Raw genomic sequence first — 20,680 nt, 5'->3', positions numbered from 1 at the left:
GAGGCCCAAAAGGGGATGTGGCGTCCAAGGTCCAAAGGGGCGGGGGAGGTGGTGCCCAAGGTCCCTACAGGTGATGTTGTTTGCTGGAGGAGCCACGGCCCAGGCCATATAGCCGCCCATTGTCCCCTGACCACCCGAGCCGATGAACTGCAGCATAGGACGCCATTGTTCATATTATGATTTTCCGGCCTGCAGTGTGAACTGTCCACCCAGCGAGGGGCCTCAAGAATGTCCCCTGAAGGTGAGCAGACGGAAGGTAACGGCACTGCTAGACTCCGGGAGTCTGGTGACCCTTGTGAGGGCCACCCTCCCTCTCCGATTGATCCCGGGAAAAAAGGTCAGCATACGATGCATTCATGGTGATGCTAAGGACTACCCTATGGCCAGAGTGGACATTGAAATGGCCCACGGTACTGAGTCCCACAAGGTCGGCGTCATTCAAGACGTGTTGCACTCTATAATTATAGGTTGGGACATTTGTTTATTTTGGGATCTGTGGAGGAAGGGTTCCAGGTTTGCTGGCTCAGACAGAAAAGCAGTTAACCCTGATGAGGTATTACCACACCCAGAGTCAGACAGGTTTCCCTTTTGTGTACTTGTGGGGGATGAGGAGGTAGTATCCCCTGAGTCTGACATTCCGAAGTTAGGGGTGACCAGTGAGAATTTTGGGTCTGCCCAAATAGGGACCTAACTCTGAAGGAAGCCTTCAATAATATCACAGTTATAAATGGGGTTGCATAGGAGCCGGGGGCTGACACAAGGTTTCCCTATTTTACACTGTGTGCAGAATTATTAGGCAAGTTGTATTTTACAGGATTATTTTTATTATTGATCAACAACTATGTTCTCAATCAACCCAAAAGACTCATAAATATTGAAGCTTAATATTTTTGGAAGTTGGAGTGGTTTTTTTTAGATTTGGCTATCTTAGGAGGTTATCTGTTTTTGCAGGTAACTATTACTGTGCATAATTATTAGGCAACTTAATAAAAACCAAATATAATCCCATCTCACTTGTTTATTTTCACCAGGTAAACCAATATCCGTGCACACAATTTAGAAATAAACATTTCTAACATGCAAAAACAAAAAACAAAAAAATTAGTGATGAATATAGCCACCTTTCTTTATGATAACACTCAGCAGCCTTCCATCCATAGATTCTGTCAGTTGCTTGATCTGTTTTCGATCAACATTGCGTGCAGCAGCCACCACAGCCTCCCAGACACTGCTCCCAGAGGTGTACTGTTTTCCCTCCCTGTAGATCTCACATTTTATGATGGACCACAGGTTCTCTATGGGGTTGAGATCAGGTGAACAAGGGGGCCATGTCATTACTTTTTCTTCTTTTAGACCTTTACTGGCCAGCCACGCTGTGAAGTAGTTGGATGCATGTGATGGAGCATTGTCCTGCATGAAAATCATGTTTTTCTTGAACGATACCGACTTCTTCCTGTACCACTGCTTGAAGAATTGTCTTCCAGAAACTGGCAGTAGGTCTGGGAGTTGAGCTTCACTCCATCCTCAACCCGAAAAAGTCCCACAAGTTCATCTTTGATGATACCAGCCCATACCAGTACCCCACCTCCACCTTGCTGGCATCTGAATCGGAGTGGAGCTCTCTGCCCTTTATTGATCCAGCCTCTGGCCCATCCATCTGGCCCGTCAACAGTCACTCTCATTTCATCAGTCCATAAAACCTTTGAAAAATCAGTCTTAAGATATTTCTTGGCCCATTCTTGACGTTTTATCTTATGTTTCTTGTTCAACGGTGGTCGTTTTTCAGCCTTCCTTACCTTGGCCATGTCCCTGAGTATCTCACACCTTGTGCTTTTTGATACTCCAGTAACGTTGCAGCTCTGAAATATGGCAAAACTGGTGGCGAATGGCATCTTGGCAGCTTCACGCTTTATTTTACTCAATTCATGGGCAGTTATTTTGCGCCTTTTTTGGCCAACACGTTTCTTGCGACCCTGTTGGCTATTTGCCATGAAACGCTTGATTGTTTGGTGATCACGCTTCGAAAGTTTGGAAATTTCAAGACTGGTGCATCCCTCTGCAAGACATCTCACAATTTTGGACTTTTCAGAGCCCGTCAAATCTCTCTTCTGACCCATTTTGCCAAAGGAAAGGAAGTTGCCTAATAATTATGCACACCTTATATAGGATGTTGATGTTATTAGACAACACCCCTCCTCATTACAGAGATGCACATCACCAGATTTACTTAATTGGTAGTTGGCTCTCAAGCCTATGCAGCTTGGAGTAGGACAACATGTATAAAAAGTATCATGTGATCAAAATACACATTTGCCTAATAATTCTGCACGCGGTGTATGATGAGTGGGGAGTTGTACCATGTCTCGAAAGTGAGGGAAGAGCTGGTGGAACTGTTAATAGTGCCGGGTCCCTATACACGGAAGATGTTGGACATGGCCCATTCACATAACTTGGGGGGACATCTAGGGGTGAAAAAAATGCAGAAACGGATTATGCAGAGGTTCTCTTGGCCCGGGTGTCACTGGTAAATCTTAAAGTATTGAAGGTCCTGCCCGTGTGCCAGTTAACCGCCCCCACCTCTCACTTTCGAAGTCCCCTCGTGCCATTGCCCATTATTGAAGTGCCGTTCGAAAGAATTGCCATGGACTTGGTCGGTCCCCTGGTTAAATCTGCTCGTGGGCATCAATATATCTTGGTCATCCTGGACTATGCCACACACTATCCGGAAGCAATTCCCCTGAGAAACTCCTCCGCAAAGAGTATAGCTCGTGAATTGGTCCACGTTTTCTCTCGGACAGATTTTCCAAAGGAAATCCTGATCGACCAGGGAACACCTTTTATGAGTAAGGTGATGAGGGAATTATGCATGGTCCTGCAAATCTCCCAACTGAGAACTTCAGTGTACCATCCCCAGACAGATGGCCTGGTGGAAAGGTTTAATAAAATGCTGAGGAAGGCCATAGAAAAAGACGGTAGAGACTGGGACTGTCTCTTACCGCATCTGTTGGTCTCTATCCGAAAGGTTCCACAGGCATCTACGGGGTTCTCGCCATTCAAACTTCCGTATGGCCAACATCCGCAAGGTCTCCTGGATATAGACAAGGAAACCTGGGAAGCCAAAGTCACACCCCACAGGAGCGTCATCGAGCACATTGCTCTGATGCAGGAAAGGATTGTGAAGGTGATGCCCATTGTAAAGGAACATCACCTCCAGGCACAAGAAGCTCAGGCATTGGTCTACAACCAGTCAGCCAGAGTGAGACAATTCAATCCGGAAGACTGAGTCCTTGTGCTAATTCCTACGGTGGAAAGCAAGTTCTTGGCCAAGTAGCAAGGGCCGTATTAGGTAGTGGAAAAAATTGGTGAAGTGAACTACAAGATTCATCAACCGGGATGACGTAAGCTGTGCCAGGTATACCACGTCAACCTCATTAAGCCCTGGCAAGACAGAGAGGCTTTGGAAGATCCATGCTTGCTGGGCAAGCCAGAAGGTGACGTTGGAGGAGTCGCAATAGCGGAAATGCTAACAAAGGCCCAGAAACAGCAGTGTCGGGAGTTGCTACAGAAGAACCAGGATCTGTTCTCGGAATTGCCGGACTGCACAGGGGTCATAGAACATGAGGTTCTGACGGAGACATATGTGCGGGTGAACTTGAAGCCCTATCGGATACCTGAGGCCCGACGAGAGTTGATCTCCAAAGAGGAGGTTCGTATGCTGAAGCTCTGGGTCTTTGAGGAATCCAAGAGCGGGTGGTCAAGCCCGATTGTCCTGGTCCCAAAGCCCGATGGGGAATGGAGGTTCTGCAACGACTATCGGAAGTTGAATGAGGTCTCCAAGTTCGATGCATATCCCATGCCACGCATCGATGAGCTGATCGAGCGACTTCGGCCAGCAAGGTACATAACCACCTTGGATTTGACTAAGGGTTATTGGCAGATCCCCGTAGCACAGGGAGCCAAAGAGAAGACTGCGTTTTCTATGCCGGATAGATGCTTCCAGTATGTCCGGATGCTGTTTAGACTGCAGGGGGCCCCTGCTACCTTCCAGAGAGCTATGGATCGAATCCTTGCTTCCCATAAGCAATACGATATTGTTATCTTCAGCCCGGACAGGGAGAGTCATCTGGAAAAGGTCCAGGCAGTGTTTGATGCTCTAATGAAGGGGGGGTTTTCAATAAACCCAAAGAAATGTGTCATTGGGAAAGAAGAAGCCAAATACCTGGTTTATGTAGTTGGTAGAGGCGAGATCAGACCCCAAATCAGTAAAATGGAGGCAATCCAAACCTGGCCAAGACCACTGTCAAAAAAGCAGGTTAGAGCCTTCCTGGGGATTGTGGGATACTACAGGAGGTTCATCCCAAACTTTGCCATGATGGCCGCACCCCTGCCTGACCTCCTCAAGAGGACAAAATCAGCCATGGCCAAGTGTACTGCAGAGGCGGAGACGACCTTTCAAGAGATGAAAGTGGCTCTGTGTAGGCAACTCGTCCTGGTTGCCCCCGACTTCAAGAAAGAGTTTATGCTCCAGACAGATGCCTCAGATGTTGGTTTAGGAGGAGTCCTTTCCCAGGAGATACATTGGGAGGAGCACCCTGTCCTCTACTTGAGTAGAAAGCTGTCCTCCTGCGAGAAAAATTAATCGGTCATAGAGAAGGAGTGCTTGGCCATAAAGTGGGCGGTGGACATGTTACAATACTATCTGTTAGGTCGAAAATTTAGATTAGTATCCGACCATGCCCCACTCAGATGGATGAGGGAAACAAAGGAAAAAAATGCCAGGTTGACCCGCTGGTTTTTAGCCCTACAGACTTCAACTTCCATGTAGAACATAGAGCAGGGAAGCTACATGGTAATGCTGATGCCCTCTCGAGAATCTCCTGTCTGGCAGTAGAAGGTGCCAAGCCCCACGGTTTAGGCAGAGGGGGGAGGCATGTAAGGTGGCTAATGGTCGCGTAGTCGATGGGAGGTATGTATCACAGAGATGAGTGAGTAACATACCTACACCATAATAAATTGTTTTTCTAAAATTTTGATGACAAGCAATATGGTTATCACAGAGAATGTTAAATGGATGTTGTAATTCGTAGTAATAAGTAGAACTCATGGTCTTTAAGTATATACTTCCTTTTCCTGTAATATGTTGTATTCTCTGGCAGTACTCCATATGAATCCTACCATCATTTCATATTATTTAATGCCAAGGTGTAGGTCATTTTGATAAGCACGTACCTGTGACACAACCTTTATATATAAGATTGTTCTATATCTTAGAATAGTATGGTTTTCTCTCTCAGTCATTATGACAGGTATGTCTAAAAGGGCTGCTAGCTAATGTAAAAACATGGTTCTTCAGTCACATTGATTATTGTGATGTCAGTATACTCACTGCCTGCAGGAAATGTTAGGCTATGTTACTGCAGTCCTCTCTGTGTGGCACAGATAAACGAGAATTGCTCTTTTCTCTTAGAATGAGATATTTCAAAATAATCTTGGGAAATAATTTTATATTTGGCTTCAAATCAACAAATTATTACAGATCAATTTAAAGGTATATTTTTAAAGACAAACACCAAATTTAAAGGAGTCTAGACACATACAGTTTGGAAATATATTCCATATATCACTCCTTTCAATGACATGGACATATGTAGTAGTTCACGACTTTAAATGCTTGCAGTGACTAGAAAAAAAGGTCTTTATCTAGGTGTCATATTAAAGTCAAGAACCAATGATATAGTAAGCTGATTGGAGATCACTTACTTGCATTTATATGATACAATAATTGTATTTTTTTTTCTTAAATACTATTTTTTCGGCAATTGTTTTCCCCCTCTATTACAGATTCAGTTAGAAGCAATACTTTTTTTCCTCTTGGGAAGTGGTATCAATGACAAACAAGTGAGTAAACTTTTCTTCCATTGCTGGGCAATGTTAGACTGGAGTAAGATCAATAACGAGAATATAATCATTCAGGTACCATATACAAGGCTATAGCTGTTATACCAGCCTTCATACATGCTTGCAGCTTTTATGAACTTTACCTTTTTTTAGAAATCAGAACTGTATATTTAAAGGCCCTTTTTAAACTCTACTTACAGCTCCCTACACAAGCCATGGCTTCAGCTGTCCAGACTAAATGCCCATCGCACCAATGTATGGCATGAAGAGTGCAACCCGAACTGGCTTAGGAATCAACTTTATATAATAGTAATTTAAAATTCCCACTCAGAGTGAATGTCCAAAAAGCTTTGAGTCATCCGTAATTTTTAATGGTGGTGGAGAAAAACGTGGAGGCTAGATTTAAAAAAAAAAAGTAACACAACCTTCTATGGCTCACCATACAGCAATCCCCTTAGTTATAACACAAAATTCTCTGTTCCTTTTGACTAATACAGTATATAGTGTGAGAAACAAATTTTCACAGTTTCTTACATAATTGGAAGCGGCAGAGCATATTTGGCTAGTATAGCACCAGTATAATTTCTAAGCAGTGAACTACTTACTAACATAGCATAGTATAGGATCTATTTGTTTAATATGCAATACAATATATACAATTGATTCCATAGAAGTTTTGCTTCTGATTATACTGAAAGTCTTACCTACTAAATCCCATTCTCCATTAGAAATATAACCGGAAATATCGGCATCTAGCATTTGTAGATCAAGTAGCCAGCCATTATGAGTCCAAGAACCAAATTTTAGTTTGCACTTTTGGACATCAAAAGGAAACCATCGTACATCAATGTAACATGTACTCTTCAAAATACCTGAAAAATGAAAATACATTCCATCTGTTCAAACAAGGAGAATGTAATTTAGTGCTAAAACTATTGGATACATTTTTGACATATTTAATTGCTCAACAAACTGGAGTTTTTTGGCTGTTCTTTGTCACTAATGTTTGGACAAACCAGACTATTGCTAGGCGAGCATAAACAAATAACTATGAAAAAGCATGGGCACTATTTTATCGGTGGAAGTCAAGATGGGGACAAAATGGTACTTCTATCACAGCCCTCAAACACCAGAGCAGCCCCCTGATGACGATTCATTTAAAGGCGGTAATAGAAGCTGTAGGTAAGCTCTGCTGTCACTCACCCTGCTCCTATCACCACCCCCTGATGATGTCTCATTTCAGGGAAAGACATGGTGCTGATAGAAGCATTGAATGTGGTGGTGTCCATTGAAAATTAATGTAGCGGGCACAGATGAAGTGTGGTGGTGGCTACTGAAGCTGCAGTCACTTTTATATCACCCTCCCATGAAACAGGACATCATCAGGGAATTGCAGTGACCAAGCTGTGGTAAGTGACCATAGCGTTTCCCTCTGATGATGTCTTGTTTCGGGGGGTCGTGGGGGAGGGATAGAAGCTGTAGAGAAGTGACTGCAGAATCCTCCTCCTGTAATCTCTCATTTGAGACTCCTCTCAAACGAAATGTCTCAGGAAGTAAAGTAAAAAAAACAGATATAGGGAATAGCAGGATTGGGGAGATGGTAGGGAATTTTATAATAAAACAAATTACAAAAGTGGATAGGGCTTAAATATAGATGCTTTAAAAGGCATTATAGGTATCGAATAACCCCTTACTATTAATTATATTAGTACATAAGTAGTATAAACAAGTATTTAATTCTATTTCCCATTTTTTTATGTAGAAAAGTATTTATTGTTTATTACATAGACTTTTTTAAAGTTTTGATCTTATTTTCTTTTTTCCATTTTTTTGTGAGATCAGTTCTGGCACAATTTTACCAACGGTTGTACTTGATATGTCAGGTATTGGCAATGTAATTATGTACTTAAGAACTAGACATTATTGGTCGTTTAATCTTAGGTGAGTAAAGAGATCTCTTAATTAATTTATAGTAATGGCGTCATTGTAATTTCTTAGGTATTCAATAGGTAGTTTTCTTAAAGGGGTGGTCCAAAGGCCAAATCATTTTTGCTCCTAACTCCCTAACTATTTGATGCTATAATCTAAGCTATTTTCTAATATACTTGATTTAATAATTACATACTACTCCCTAACTACACTATCTAACAGTTCTTGTATTTTTTCTCTACCTCCTGTGTGATGCCAATTCGTTTGAGTATCCTAGTGAATGCTGGGATACTCAAAAGAAGTGTCATCAGAGCAGGGGGCAGAGGCTGGGGTCACTATCACAATCCCTGCCCCTTCCTGAAACAAAGCATTATCAGTGACGCTCGTTTCAGGTGCGGTGCTGTCCCTGATACCTCCCCTGTGCGCGGTCTCCCCTGTGTGTGCTCTGTTGTCTGCTTAGATGAATAGTAATATGCTGGGAACAGAGCAGTGTCACTATACCCGACGGTGCAGGAGACTAGCGCCGCCCCCACAAGTGACGTCAATGGTCTCTACCGGGTATTCTGAATTCGCCATAGAGCCAAATTCGCTAAATTAGCCAATATGCTAATTTTTATGGTTTTTATGAAGGGAGTGTGGCTCACAGAGTAATTATGCACAGCACATCCCCAGATAATCTTGTGAGCCACACCCTCTTGGTAAAGACCATAATAATTTGCACGAAATAGAAAAGCCCTTATATCTGAAACCGTATAGAGGATTTTAGAAAAAAACTCAGAGCGGTATGAATAAAATAAGAGCCAAAACTGTCTACTTTTGACCTGGTGAAAAGTCATCTTTCATAGATAGGTGGCAAGGTTGATTATGATAGCCCTATGCATAAATTATCCTATTAGAGAACATAATAAGAGTAAATCCCTAAAGGAGTTGTCCGGTCTAAAACTAAAAGTCTCATAAGACAAGAAAAGCTATCAGGTAGTGACCCTTGACTGGTAGCTTAATGGTAAGGCATCAGCCTCGGAAACTACAGTGTTAAAGTTCAAATCCTGATGAGAATAAGGTTTTTTTTTTTATATATTATGGCTATTAAGCAAACAAACTACAGGGGTGTTTTCCTTTTAATATCTGACACTCTGATGGCCATCCAGATGTGTTAAGAGTTTCAAACACGCTGTCTATTTGTATGGTAAATTACATAGCAAAAGTAAATTTGGAGTTTGCAGCTGGTACTTGGGTGGATGGAAATAAAAATTTACAATAAAGACATTTTAGCATTAGACACCTTTAAGAAATTATGCAAATATAAAGTCACTTGGAAATAGATATGTAGTAAATTATTGCCTTACCATTAAACTATCCAATCAAGTCACACTAACTGAGAGCTTTTCTTGTCTTATGAGATCAACCATGAAAATACTCAGGGTGACTAAAAGTCATTGTGATTCTGATGTTTGAAGAAAGTCACACATCAGACTCACACATCAAAATCAAACATCATTTGAATTTGGCTTGCATGCAGTTTGTGCATAAGTCCCAATGAGTTTTTGACAAGTTTGCACTGAAAATCATATAACCAAATAGAACTCCTAGGATTTCACAATTGAGTTTATAGCTCATGTGGTTAGTGCACTGGCTTTGGGACACAGAATTTTGGGTTCAAGTCCCATCAGCAAACAGTTACTTTTTTTTATTATTATTACAGTTGTAAAAGTCACTTGTAAAAGTCACTTGTCAGAGTCACTTGTCAAAATCACTTGTCAAAATCACTCGTCAGAATCACTCGCCAGAATCACTCGTCAAAATCGTTCGGCAGAATCGCTCGTCAAAATCGCTCGTCAACATCGCTCGTCAGAATCACTCGTCAGAATCGCTTGTCAGAATCACTCATCAGAATCACTCGTCAGAATCACTTATCAAAATCAGTTCTTAGACAGGGTATTTAGCCTCAAACTGACTTCATTCTGATGTCTGATTTTGATAGCTGATCATGTCCTAAAATGGACACTGTATACTTGTAGTAAGCTGGTGAATCCTCATAGCGCAAAGTGCATGCTACATGAAAATTCATAACTCTGCAGTCACACAGAGTGACTGTAGACTTGTAGTTTTTGACTGGACAAACCCTTTAAAGGAACTCTTCATTCATTTTGTGTTGATTACTTATTCCTGAATTAAGTGATCAATTTAAAATCAGTGGGGGTCTGCCACCTGACAACCCCACTGATCAGATTTTAACACCTCCAATGGCGACTGGACTTATACAGCAGGAAACAATAGCTTTGTACACTTTTCAGTGGTCTCTGACACTCACTGTTCTTATATTGATGAACTATAGATAGGATAGGTCATCAATATAAAAGTAATGAACAACTCCTATGTCCTAGGCTGAACATAATTGCCTGGATGGATTTCTGCATAATGATGTATAGTATGGATAGTTGTGTTAAACTTAGTACAAATAACACACATGGCTCTTACCTGGAGGGATATATTGACAAGCTCCTGATGAATTCACCAAGACATTAGTGTGAAATGTTGCATCAAATCTTTCATCTGCACTAAAACACATATGGGATAAAAATTATTTAGTTATATATTTTGCAAGTAATGCTACACATTTACAACTACAACTTTGTGCACACTACCATGTGCAGATAGTGGCTAGGAGAAAAAATATCAAAATATTTTGACATTATAGTGAACATTTAATGACTTCCATAAAATAGGATGAAATGATAATTGCCATTCATAATATAATAATTAGATGTGATCTATTGATTTTATGTCTAGTATTCCAGATAATATTTTAAGGGATCATTGAGTCTCTGGCTGTTACATCTGTACTCTGACTATCTCCAGCGACATCTGCCTATGTTTCCTACACTACTGTATTCATTCTGTGGGAGGTGCTGATGATAGAGGAAATGTTATGGTCAATATTTGTGAGCAGTGAAGGCTCTGTCCAGCCAGGTATACTGATGTGGCTGGGATGTGTGGTGCTGCACATTCAGCCAGAATTGGTGTGCGTGCTGCCTAACAGCTCAGTATGTGTAATCAGCTTCCTGCTGTAGCCAATGGGGCAGTATTACACCCTACATGAGCTCACAGCTACCAGATATTACTTGTGTTTCTCCTGGTTCACTGATGGTACTCTTTATGGTCTTATCCTGACCGGGCGCTGCAATACACGCTGCAAGCCAATCAGTGGCCGACAGCTGACTTTGCTGTGCATGTGACTGGGGGCGCATGGCAGTGATGTCATGCGCTACCTGTCACTTGCACGCTGAAGTCAGCGGCCAGCTTCAGAAGAGGACACCGTATGGTGGGGGACCGAAGGGAAGGTGAGTAGAATTGTTTATTTTTTTATGCCTTAAAGAACAGCAGCAGAATGGGGTACATATACCATGATGGGCAACATATATACCAGAATGGGAAACATATATATACCAGGATGGGGAACATATATACCAGGATGGCAGACACATATACCTGGAAGGTGCCCGGGATTCGGGACATTAGTACATGATGGGGGACGTTACTACAGAATGGAAGAGGGTGGGCAACTTATGTGATGTGTCCTTATAGAACTTAGACCGTTACAAGGGCCCATACATCTGACTAACATGCGGGGGCCCAGGTCCAAAACTTGTATTGGGGTCCTTCGGACTCTAGTTACGCCACTGCCATCTGGTATTTGACCTCGGCTGTTACATTATATATTGTGGCAGCTAATGTGTGGGCCATTATATAGTGTGGAAAGCTAATGTGAGAACATTATAAAGTGTGGCAGCTAATGTGGAGGCCATTATATTGTGTATAGGGGAGCTGTGGGCTCATTATACTGTGCATAGCAGAGGTCCATAACTTTTCTGACCATGAGAGCCAAATTCAGCTCTGAGAGAGGGTCTTAAGCCACATTAAGTTCCGCAAAAGGGTTGCGAGCCACATCCTGCTCCCGACCCCTCACAGCATTGGTAACCAAAGCCCCCATTACGAGTAAATGATAACCAAAGCTTTTCCACATAAATCACCCCGAAGCAGTATACCAAGATCCAGAGATTCCAACAATATCCTCATTCAGCATTCTCCCATCAAGCACTCCCAACACACTGTCACATCTAGCATCAAGCACCTCTTCTGACGGGTAGTATTATCCTGTCTCAAACGTGCCATGCTTAAATTATCTCTAAACAAAATAAAATTCATGTCCCACAGCGAGACTAAGTGAAGAAGTACAAATAAGTTAAATAAAATATGAATAAAAGTTAAAAAAAAATCCACACAAACCCAGTCTTTGTGTTAAAATAAATATAGACAAAAAAAAATACACATAATTGGTATTGACATGTCCGGAACGTCCCGAACTATAAAAGTGTCATGTTATTTATTCCATACAGCGAAAAATTTTATAAAAAAAAAAACACGCCAAAAATGTAACTTTTCCATTAAAAGACACAAAAAATTTAAGAAAAAGTGATTAAAAAATCATACATATAAAAAAAATGGTATAAAGGAAAACACCAAAATGCCCTGCAAAAAACAAGCTGTAATATGGCTCATTCAGTAAAAAAATAAAAAAGCTACAGCTCTCAGGATATGGCGATGAAAAAGCAAATTCATTTTTTTTAAATATTGTTTTTAGTGTATAGAAGAAACAAAGCATAAAATATGCGCTGACCCGAAGACTAAAGTCGCCTTATCACTAAGACTGCATGGTGATCCATGCAAATTTTTTTTTTTATAAAAACAATAATTGAATTGCTGGTTTTTATTCATTGTGCATCTTAAAAATATGGATAAAAAGTGGTCAAAAAATGTTATGGGGTGCAAAACATTTTTTTTTTGCTTTTCATCAAATTATTTTTAAGTTTTAACTAGTGTTGAGCGAGCATGCTCGACACTGCTCGTTACTCGCCTGAGCATCACGCTACTCGGGATGTTCGGCAAGCACCGAGCATTTCCGGGTTACTCGGGCGGGAGCTTGGGTCTCCGCCCTGCACGTTTGGCGCTCTTTACAGAGCCAATGAACATGCAGGGGATTGCCAGTCAGTCACTGTAATGCCGCAGCCATATTGTTTGTGGGCATTACATTGATTGGCTGGCCGTACAGCGTCACCTCGAGTATTGAAAACCGGGCGCCGCCATCTTGGACACAGTCGCTCCGGATCAGATGGTGTAGGGAGAGTGCTGCTGAGTTAAGGAGAGATATATAGTGCGAAATAGGTAGTGTAGGGTCTCTAAAGCCTGCCAAATCAAACAAACAGTACTTCTCAGGACTAATATCCATCCCAGATATCAGGCAGGCAGGCAGGCTGTATAGGAGACGCAGTGGTTATACCAGCAAATGCTGCATTACAGTCCTGTGTGCTCCTGTTGGTCAAATTGCTAGACTTATCACCCCGGTCTCAGGGGCCAGGAAAAATTATTTTTTTTTCATATGAATCCTGTATTTTTTTTCCCCTCAGTCAGACTGTCCAAATACGCATCTTATTAACTTTTTGGTATCCCACCCACCCAAAAAAAAAATTGAGTGTGTCTGTGACTGTTCAGACACAAATATATCTGTTTAAAAGAGTCTGGTGTAGGCCAGAAAAATAGAAATGTGGTTTTGCAGGTCCACGGGTGAAATCTCTGTATTATCCTGTATTTGGCATTTTTTGCCGTAAAAAAAACTGTAATAGTGTCTCCCTGACTGGTCAGACACCAATATATCTGTTTAAAAGAGTCTGGTGTAGGCCAGAAAAATATAACTGTGGTTTTGCAGTTCCACAGGTCAAATCTCTGTATTATCCTGTTTTTAGCATTTTTTGTCGTAAAAAAACTGTAATAGTGTCTCCCTGACTGGTCAGACACCAATATATCTGCTTAAAAGAGTCTGGTGCAGGCCAGAAAAATATAACTGTGGTTTGGCAGTTCCACGGGTCAAATCTCTGTATTATCCTGTTTTGGGCATTTTTTGCCGTAAAAAAAAACTGTAATAGTGTCTCCCTGACTGGTCAGACACCAATATATCTGTTTAAAAGAGTCTGGTGTAGGCCAGAAAAATATAACTGTGGTTTTGCAGTTCCACGGGTCAAATCTCTGTATTATCCTGTTTTTGGCATTTTTTGCCATAAAAAAAAACTGTAATTGTGTCTCCCTGACTGGTCAGACACCAATATATCTGTTTAAAAGAGCCTGGTGTAGGCCAGAAAAATATAACTGTGGTTTTGCAGTTCCACGGGTCAAATCTCTGTATTATCCTGTTTTTGGCATTTTTTGCCGTAAAAAAAAAACTGTAATAGTGTCTCCCTGACTGGTCAGACACCAATATATCTGTTTAAAAGAGTCTGGTGTACGCCACATAACTATAACTGTGGTTTTGCAGTTCCACGGGTCAAATCTCTGTATTATCATGCTTTTGGCATTTTTTGCTGTAAAAAAAACTGTAATAGTGTCTCCCACGTGGCAAGGGACGTGGAACTGGACGTTCTGGTTTTGGTGCGTGTAGAGGACGGGGCCGTTGCCAAGGTGAAAATGTGCCACAACCAACAGCCACATCTTCTCGCTCCCACTTCTTGACCGAATTACTAGGGAAGCACACTACAACACCAGTATTGCGAACTGATCAGTGTGAACAGGTTATTAATTGGATAGCAGATAATACTTCCAGTTACCTGGGCACCACCACCTCCGGTCTGTCTTCCACACGGTCAAATTTTAGTAGCCGTGAGTCTCGACCGCATACTCCTCCTCACCCTGATGCTCCTTCCTCCCACCATGCCGAGTGTCGTCAGACAGCAACTGATCCCACACTTGGACACTCTGAAGAGCTGTTCACTGGTCCATTTCCAGATTTGTGCCCCTCGCCTGCTCCGCTTGAAGTGGTGGAAGAAGAGATCCCATGTAGCGATGCCCAAATATTTGAACAGCCACGGCCAGAGGAAGTCGACACTGGCAATTTGTCACAAGAGGTGGACGATGACGAGACACAATTGCCACGAAGTGAGGAGGAGGATCGTGGTGCGCAAGTGGAAGAGGAGGAGGTGGTGGATGATCTAGTAACTGACCCAACGTGGCAGGAGGACATGCAGAGCGAGGCCAGCAGCACACAGGGGGAGGGAGGCAGAGTACCCCAACAGGCAGGAAGAAGCAGTGTGGTGGCCGCACACAGAAGGCGGGCAAAAGTTCCCCGTAACACCAACACGAGGGACGTTGCCAGTACAACCGGTAGGTCTTCCAGAGTCTGGAATTTTTTTAAAGACTCTGCTGATAACCCCAAAAAGGCCATTTGTACCACCTGCCATGCCAGCATCAGCAGGGGTGGCAAAACTACCAGCCTGACTGTTAGGCGTCAGTCTGGTGCTGGATTTGAAATAGGTCCAGCAACTTCTGTGGTCTCCCATCTTGGTCCAGCCAGGGCTGATGCTGCTCAGCTTCACTGACAGCCTCAATGCCTAGCTGGTCCACGAGCACTGGTTACCTCCCACTTGTACCTAGCAATGTTAAGCCTGGGTTGCAGAGTGAGACAGGGCTTGTGGAATCTAAGTCCAGGATTTGCTGTACTGAGCATGTCCGTGACCTGGCGGATCATGATTGGTGGGTTGGCACCCACCTGACCCGGTGACCTGGCACCGCCTGATTGGTCCACGGGTAACGTCACCAATGGCGCGTCGGTGGGCAGGGCTTAGTTTTTAAAAGGCCCGCCCACAAACATGGCGACGTGCTCTGATCATTTGAGCAAGTGATGCCGTTGTGTGGACAACTCTGTTCCACGTGCTCCCTAGCTGTTCACTCCGTGACCTGCCGATGCCAGAGTTTGCTCGGCTAATTAGCACAGGTCACTCAGGCAGGTTAGCTCCATAGAGGCAGGTTAGCTCCATAGAGGCAGGTAGCTTCGTCTAGCAGCCTGGCTCAGCCAAAGGGGTCGCCTATCACCCCGAGCAGCCTGCAGACGTCCTGTGCACGGCTAACGCCTGTCCGTCACGTGGAGTTGAACCCTTCAGTCCGGTAGCAAGCCGGCTGGGGGCACAAATGTACCCGTTGGCGTAGTCACACACGCATCCTAGCGCCGCCACTGTAGTCCCTGTGCTGTAACAGGACTACAGATAGGCAGAGAAAAACTATCTCTCGTGCAGCTAATGGAGATAGAGCGTACCACTATACCCGTTCCTGTGTGGAGAAACATGGAAGGGTTTAATATTTAAGTTGGTTACTTTACTTTCCACCCGGAAAGTGTTCAGCAGCAGTCCTCCAGGCTGCATCGCGGACCCCGGGGTCGTTTGCGTTCCATTTTAATAAAGTTGTCTGCAACCGACTTCCTAACACTGACCACCACCAGCATGATCAGGCACATGGCAGCAAAGCACCCGACTTTGTGGGGCGAAACCCAGGGTCCACGACCAGTGTCAGCGGGTGTCACCACTGCTTCTTCCACTGTTGTGTGTGTAATAGAACCCCCTGTTGTGCGTGCAAGGCAATCCCCTGTCCATACTGCATGCAAAGATGCCCCCTCCTCTCAGTCTTCACTTGTTATGGCAGTTTCTCAAGAAACAGCATCAACGTCCACGTCCACGTCCCATTGCAGCGTTCAATTGTCCATATCCCAGAGCTTTGAACGAAAGCGCAAATTCGCAGCCAACGTCCCACAGGCCACAGACCTAAATTCGCACATTTCACGACTGCTTGCATTGGAAATGCTGCCTTTTAGGCTGGTGGAGACAGAATCCTTCCGCAACCTTATGGCGGTGGCCGTCCCTCGGTACTCGGTCCCCAGTCAGCACTATTTTGCCCGGTGTGCCATCCCCGCAAAACACAAGCACGTGTCCCAAAACATCTGCCGTGCCCTCAACAACGCAGTTACTGGGAGAGTCCACCTGACAACGGACACGTGGACAAGTGCTTGTGGCCAGGGACGGTACATCTCCCTGACGGCACACTGGGTAAACATAGTGGAAGCCGGGACCCAGTCGGACCTTGGGACGGAACACATCCTCCCCACACCGAGGATTGCGGGCCCTATGTCAGTCAGAGTTGCCCCCACAGTGTACAGCTCCTGCACATCATCCTCCTCCTCCTCATGTTCAGCCTCCATCTCAGATATCACCACATCAGTTACAAGCTGGAAGCACTGCAGTACTGCCTCAGCCAAGCGGCAAAAGGCTGTGCTGAAACTCATAAGTTTAGGTGATAAACCTCACACTGCTTGTGAGTTGTGGACAGCTGTGAAAGAGCAGGCAGATCTGTGGCTGAGACCGCTGAACCTACATCCAGGCATGGTTGTGTGTGACAATGGCCGTAACCTGGTGGCGGCTCTGAGGCAAGGCGAGATCACACACGTACCATGCCTGGCTCATGTGCTTAACCTCGTGGTTCAGCGGTTTCTTAAATCGTATCCCGAGTTGCCAGATCTGCTCGTCAAAGTACACCGTCTGTCAGCTCATTTTCGGAAGTCGGCTACAGCTTCCGCCGCCCTTGCTGTGTTGCAGCATTGTTTGCAACTTCCGGCACACCGACTGGTGTGTGATGTCCCCACACGTTGGAACTCTACCCTCCACATGTTGCAAAGGATTTGTGAGCAGAAGAGAGCAGTTGTGTAGTACCAGCTGCAACAAGGCCGTTGATATTCAGGTCAGACTCCACACATAAGACCTCAGGAGTGGACCTGGATGTCTGACATATGTACCATCCTGACAAACTTTGAGGAGTCCACTAAGATGGTGAGTGGCGATGACGCAATCATTAGCATCAGCATCACACTTGTCTGTCTTTTGCAATGCTCTCTGCAGAGAATTAAAGAGGAGGCATTGCAGCCAGAGTATGATGAGATGGATCAAGAACCCGTAATGGGCGATTACACACAGCCCAGGCTCATCTCATCCCAACGTGCATTGGGGGACAATGAGGGAGAGGAGGAGGAGGAAGAACTGGAGCTGGTATCATGCACTGTAGACGGTAGTACCTGTACAACTGTCATACAGTCGGTTCAGCGTGGGTGGCCTGAGGACAGGCGGGAGGAGGAGGAGAAGGAGGAAGAGGAGAGCATGGTCAGTCGTCATCTTGGTGAGGACATGGAAGTCTTGCCCGTTACCAGTCTGGCACGCATGGCTGACTTTATGTTACGCTGCCTTAACCCTGACCCTCGCGTTGTCAAAATATTGGGTGACAGTTATTACTGGTTGGTGACACTTTTAGACCCCCGCCACAAGGAGAACTTTCACTCTCTTATTCCTGAGTTGGAGAGGTCTACAAAAATGGGGCAGTACCAGAAGGCCCTTGCTGCAGAACTGTTAAAAAAATTCCCATCTGAACATGCTAGCGGCAGAGGTCACAGTTCGTTGACCAATCAAGGCGTACAGGCGAGAGAGACGCATTTCCAATCCAGCAGAGGCAGGGGAACACTGTCAACATTCTGGGACAGTTTTCTGAGACCCGCCCAGCTTACAGGCCCTGAGGCGCAGGGTACTCTCACAAGGAGTGGAAAGTTTCAAAAGATGGTGAGGGAGTACCTTGCCGACCGTACCAGAGTCCTCCGTGAATCCTCTGTGCCTTTTAATTATTGGGTATCCAAGCTGGACACTTGGAATGAACTCGCTCTGTACGCCTTGGAGGTCCTGGCCTGCCCTGCCGCTAGCGTGTTATCGGAGCTTGTTTTTAGTGCCGCTGGGGGAATTATAACTGATAAGCGCACTCGCCTGTCAACTGACAATGCTGACAAGCTGACCCTTATCAAAATGAACAAGGGCTGGATTGGGCCAGACTTCTCATCACCACCAAATGACAGCAGAGTAACATAAAGTCAAATCCACTGTGTTATTTCGGGAGGTGTATTCCCATGCACCGCTTCACACCCACACATGGGTATACGCTTCCTTAATTCGGCTTTTTTTTGCTCTTCTCCTTATCCTCAGCCTCCACCACCACTATACCACCAGGGTGACCGTGGTCCGTGCTGCCATTATTGCAAGTTCCTCCGTCCTAATTTTTGGCAGCTTTTGCTTGGAAGGCATAGGCAAAGACTATGGGAGACCCACTTCCCAATAATGGGAATAATGTTTTTAATATGCTGTACTGCATGGCTCTTGTAAGGGGCATCAAAACCGTATTGTTAAACCACTCTGACCTCCACATCATTTAAACCATCTTATTAAGCTAATGCGACCTCCACCACTTTTCCAAGGGGCATTAAAACCGTCTTGTTAAGCTACTTCGACCTCCACCACTTTTCCCAGGGGCATGATATTGTCTTTTTATTCCTCTGTGACCTCCACGTCTCTTCCAAGGGGCATTAAAACTGTCTTTTTAAGCTACTGCAACCTCCACCACTTTTCTCAGGGGCATTGATATTGTCTTTTTATTCCACTGCGACCTCCACGTCTCTTCCAAGGGGTATTAAAACCGTCTTGTTAAGCTACTGCGATCTCCACCACTTTTCCCAGGGGCATTGATATTGTCTTTTTATTCCACTGCGACCTCCACGTCTCTTCCAAGGGGCATTAAAACAGTCTTGTTAAGCTACTGCGACCTCCACCACTTTTCCCAGGGGCATTGATATTGTCTTTTTATTCCACTGCGACCTCCACCACTTCTCCAAGGGGCATTAAAATTGTCTTGTTAAGCTACTGCAACCTCCACGTCTCTTCTAAGGGGCATTAAAACTGTCTTGTTAAGCTAATGCGAGCTGCACCACTTTTCCAAGGGGCATTAAAACCGTCTTGTTAAGCTACTGCGACCTCCACGTCTCTTCCAAGGGGCATTGAAACCGTATAGTTAAGCTCCTGCAACCTCCACGTCTCTTCCAAGAAGCATTAAAACCGTCTTGTTAAGCTAATGCGACCTCCACCACTTTTCCAAGGGGCATTAAAACCGTCTTATTAAGCTACTGCGACCTCCACCACTTATCCCAGGGGCATTGATATTGTCTTTTTATTCCACTGCGACCTACACGTCTCTTCCAAGGGGCATTAAAACCGTCTTGTTAAGCTACGGCGACCTCCACCACTTTTCCCACTTGCATTGATATTGTCTTTTTATTCCACTGCGACCTCCACCACTTTTCCATGGGGCATTAAAACTGTCTTGTTAAGCTACTGCAACCTCCACGTCTCTTCCAAGGGGCATTAAAACCGTTTTGTTAAACTAATGCGACCTCCACCACTTTTCCAAGGGGCATTAAAACCGTCTTGTTAAGCTAATGCGACCTCCACCACTTTTCCAAGGGGCATTAAAGCTTTCTTGTTAAGCTACTGCGACCTCCACCACTTTTCCAAGGGGCATTAAAGCTGTCTTGTTAAGCTACTGTGACCTCCAGCACTCTTCCAAGGGGCATTAAAACCGTCTTGTTAAGCTACTGCGACCTCCACCACTTTTCCAAGGGGCATTAAAACCGTCTTGTTAAGCTACTGCGACCTCCAACGCTTTTCCCAGGGGCATTGACATTGTCTTTTTATTCCACTGCGACCTCCACGTCTCTTCCAAGGGGCATTAAAACCATCTTGTTAAGCTACTGCGACCTCCACGTCTCTTCCAAGGGGCATTTAAACCGTCTTGTTAAGCTACTGCGACCTCCACCACATTTCCACGGGGCATTGATATTGTCTTTTTATTCCACTGCGCCCTCCACCACTTCTCCAAGGGGAATTAAAATCATCTTGTTAAGCTACTGCAACCTCCACGTCTCTTCGAAGGGGCATTAAAACAGTCTTGTTAAGCTAATGCGAGCTCCACCACTTTTCCAAGGGGCATTAAAACCGTCTTGTTAAGCTACTGCGACCTCCACGTCTCTTCCAAGGGGCATTGAAACCGTCTTGTTAAGCTCCTGCAACCTCCACGTCTCTTCCAAGGAGCATTAAAACCGTCTTGTTAAGCTAATGCG

The 20,680-nt window shown here is 44.3% G+C and overlaps 1 protein-coding gene across 1 annotated transcript in view; it reads right to left on the bottom strand.

The window, feature by feature from the left end:
- LOC141171354 (neuronal acetylcholine receptor subunit alpha-7-like) overlaps positions 1–20,680 on the bottom strand; it is a 645,132-nt gene that overhangs the window by 260,600 nt on the left and 363,852 nt on the right. Inside the window, exons 5-6 of the mRNA XM_073655206.1 lie at positions 10,306–10,385; positions 6,603–6,770 (exon numbers count right to left, since the gene is read on the bottom strand). Coding sequence (XP_073511307.1) covers positions 6,603–6,770; positions 10,306–10,385 — 248 coding nt within the window. The remainder of the gene's footprint in view (positions 1–6,602; positions 6,771–10,305; positions 10,386–20,680) is intronic.

This window comes from Phyllobates terribilis, unplaced genomic scaffold, assembly GCF_046119375.1.
Source record: "Phyllobates terribilis strain yellow unplaced genomic scaffold, ASM4611937v1 Scaffold_1__5_contigs__length_1240528914, whole genome shotgun sequence".
NCBI classification, from domain to species: Eukaryota; Metazoa; Chordata; class Amphibia; order Anura; family Dendrobatidae; genus Phyllobates; species Phyllobates terribilis.
The sequence above is the reverse complement of the archived record's forward strand: the minus strand, read 5'-3'. Positions and strand labels throughout refer to the sequence as shown.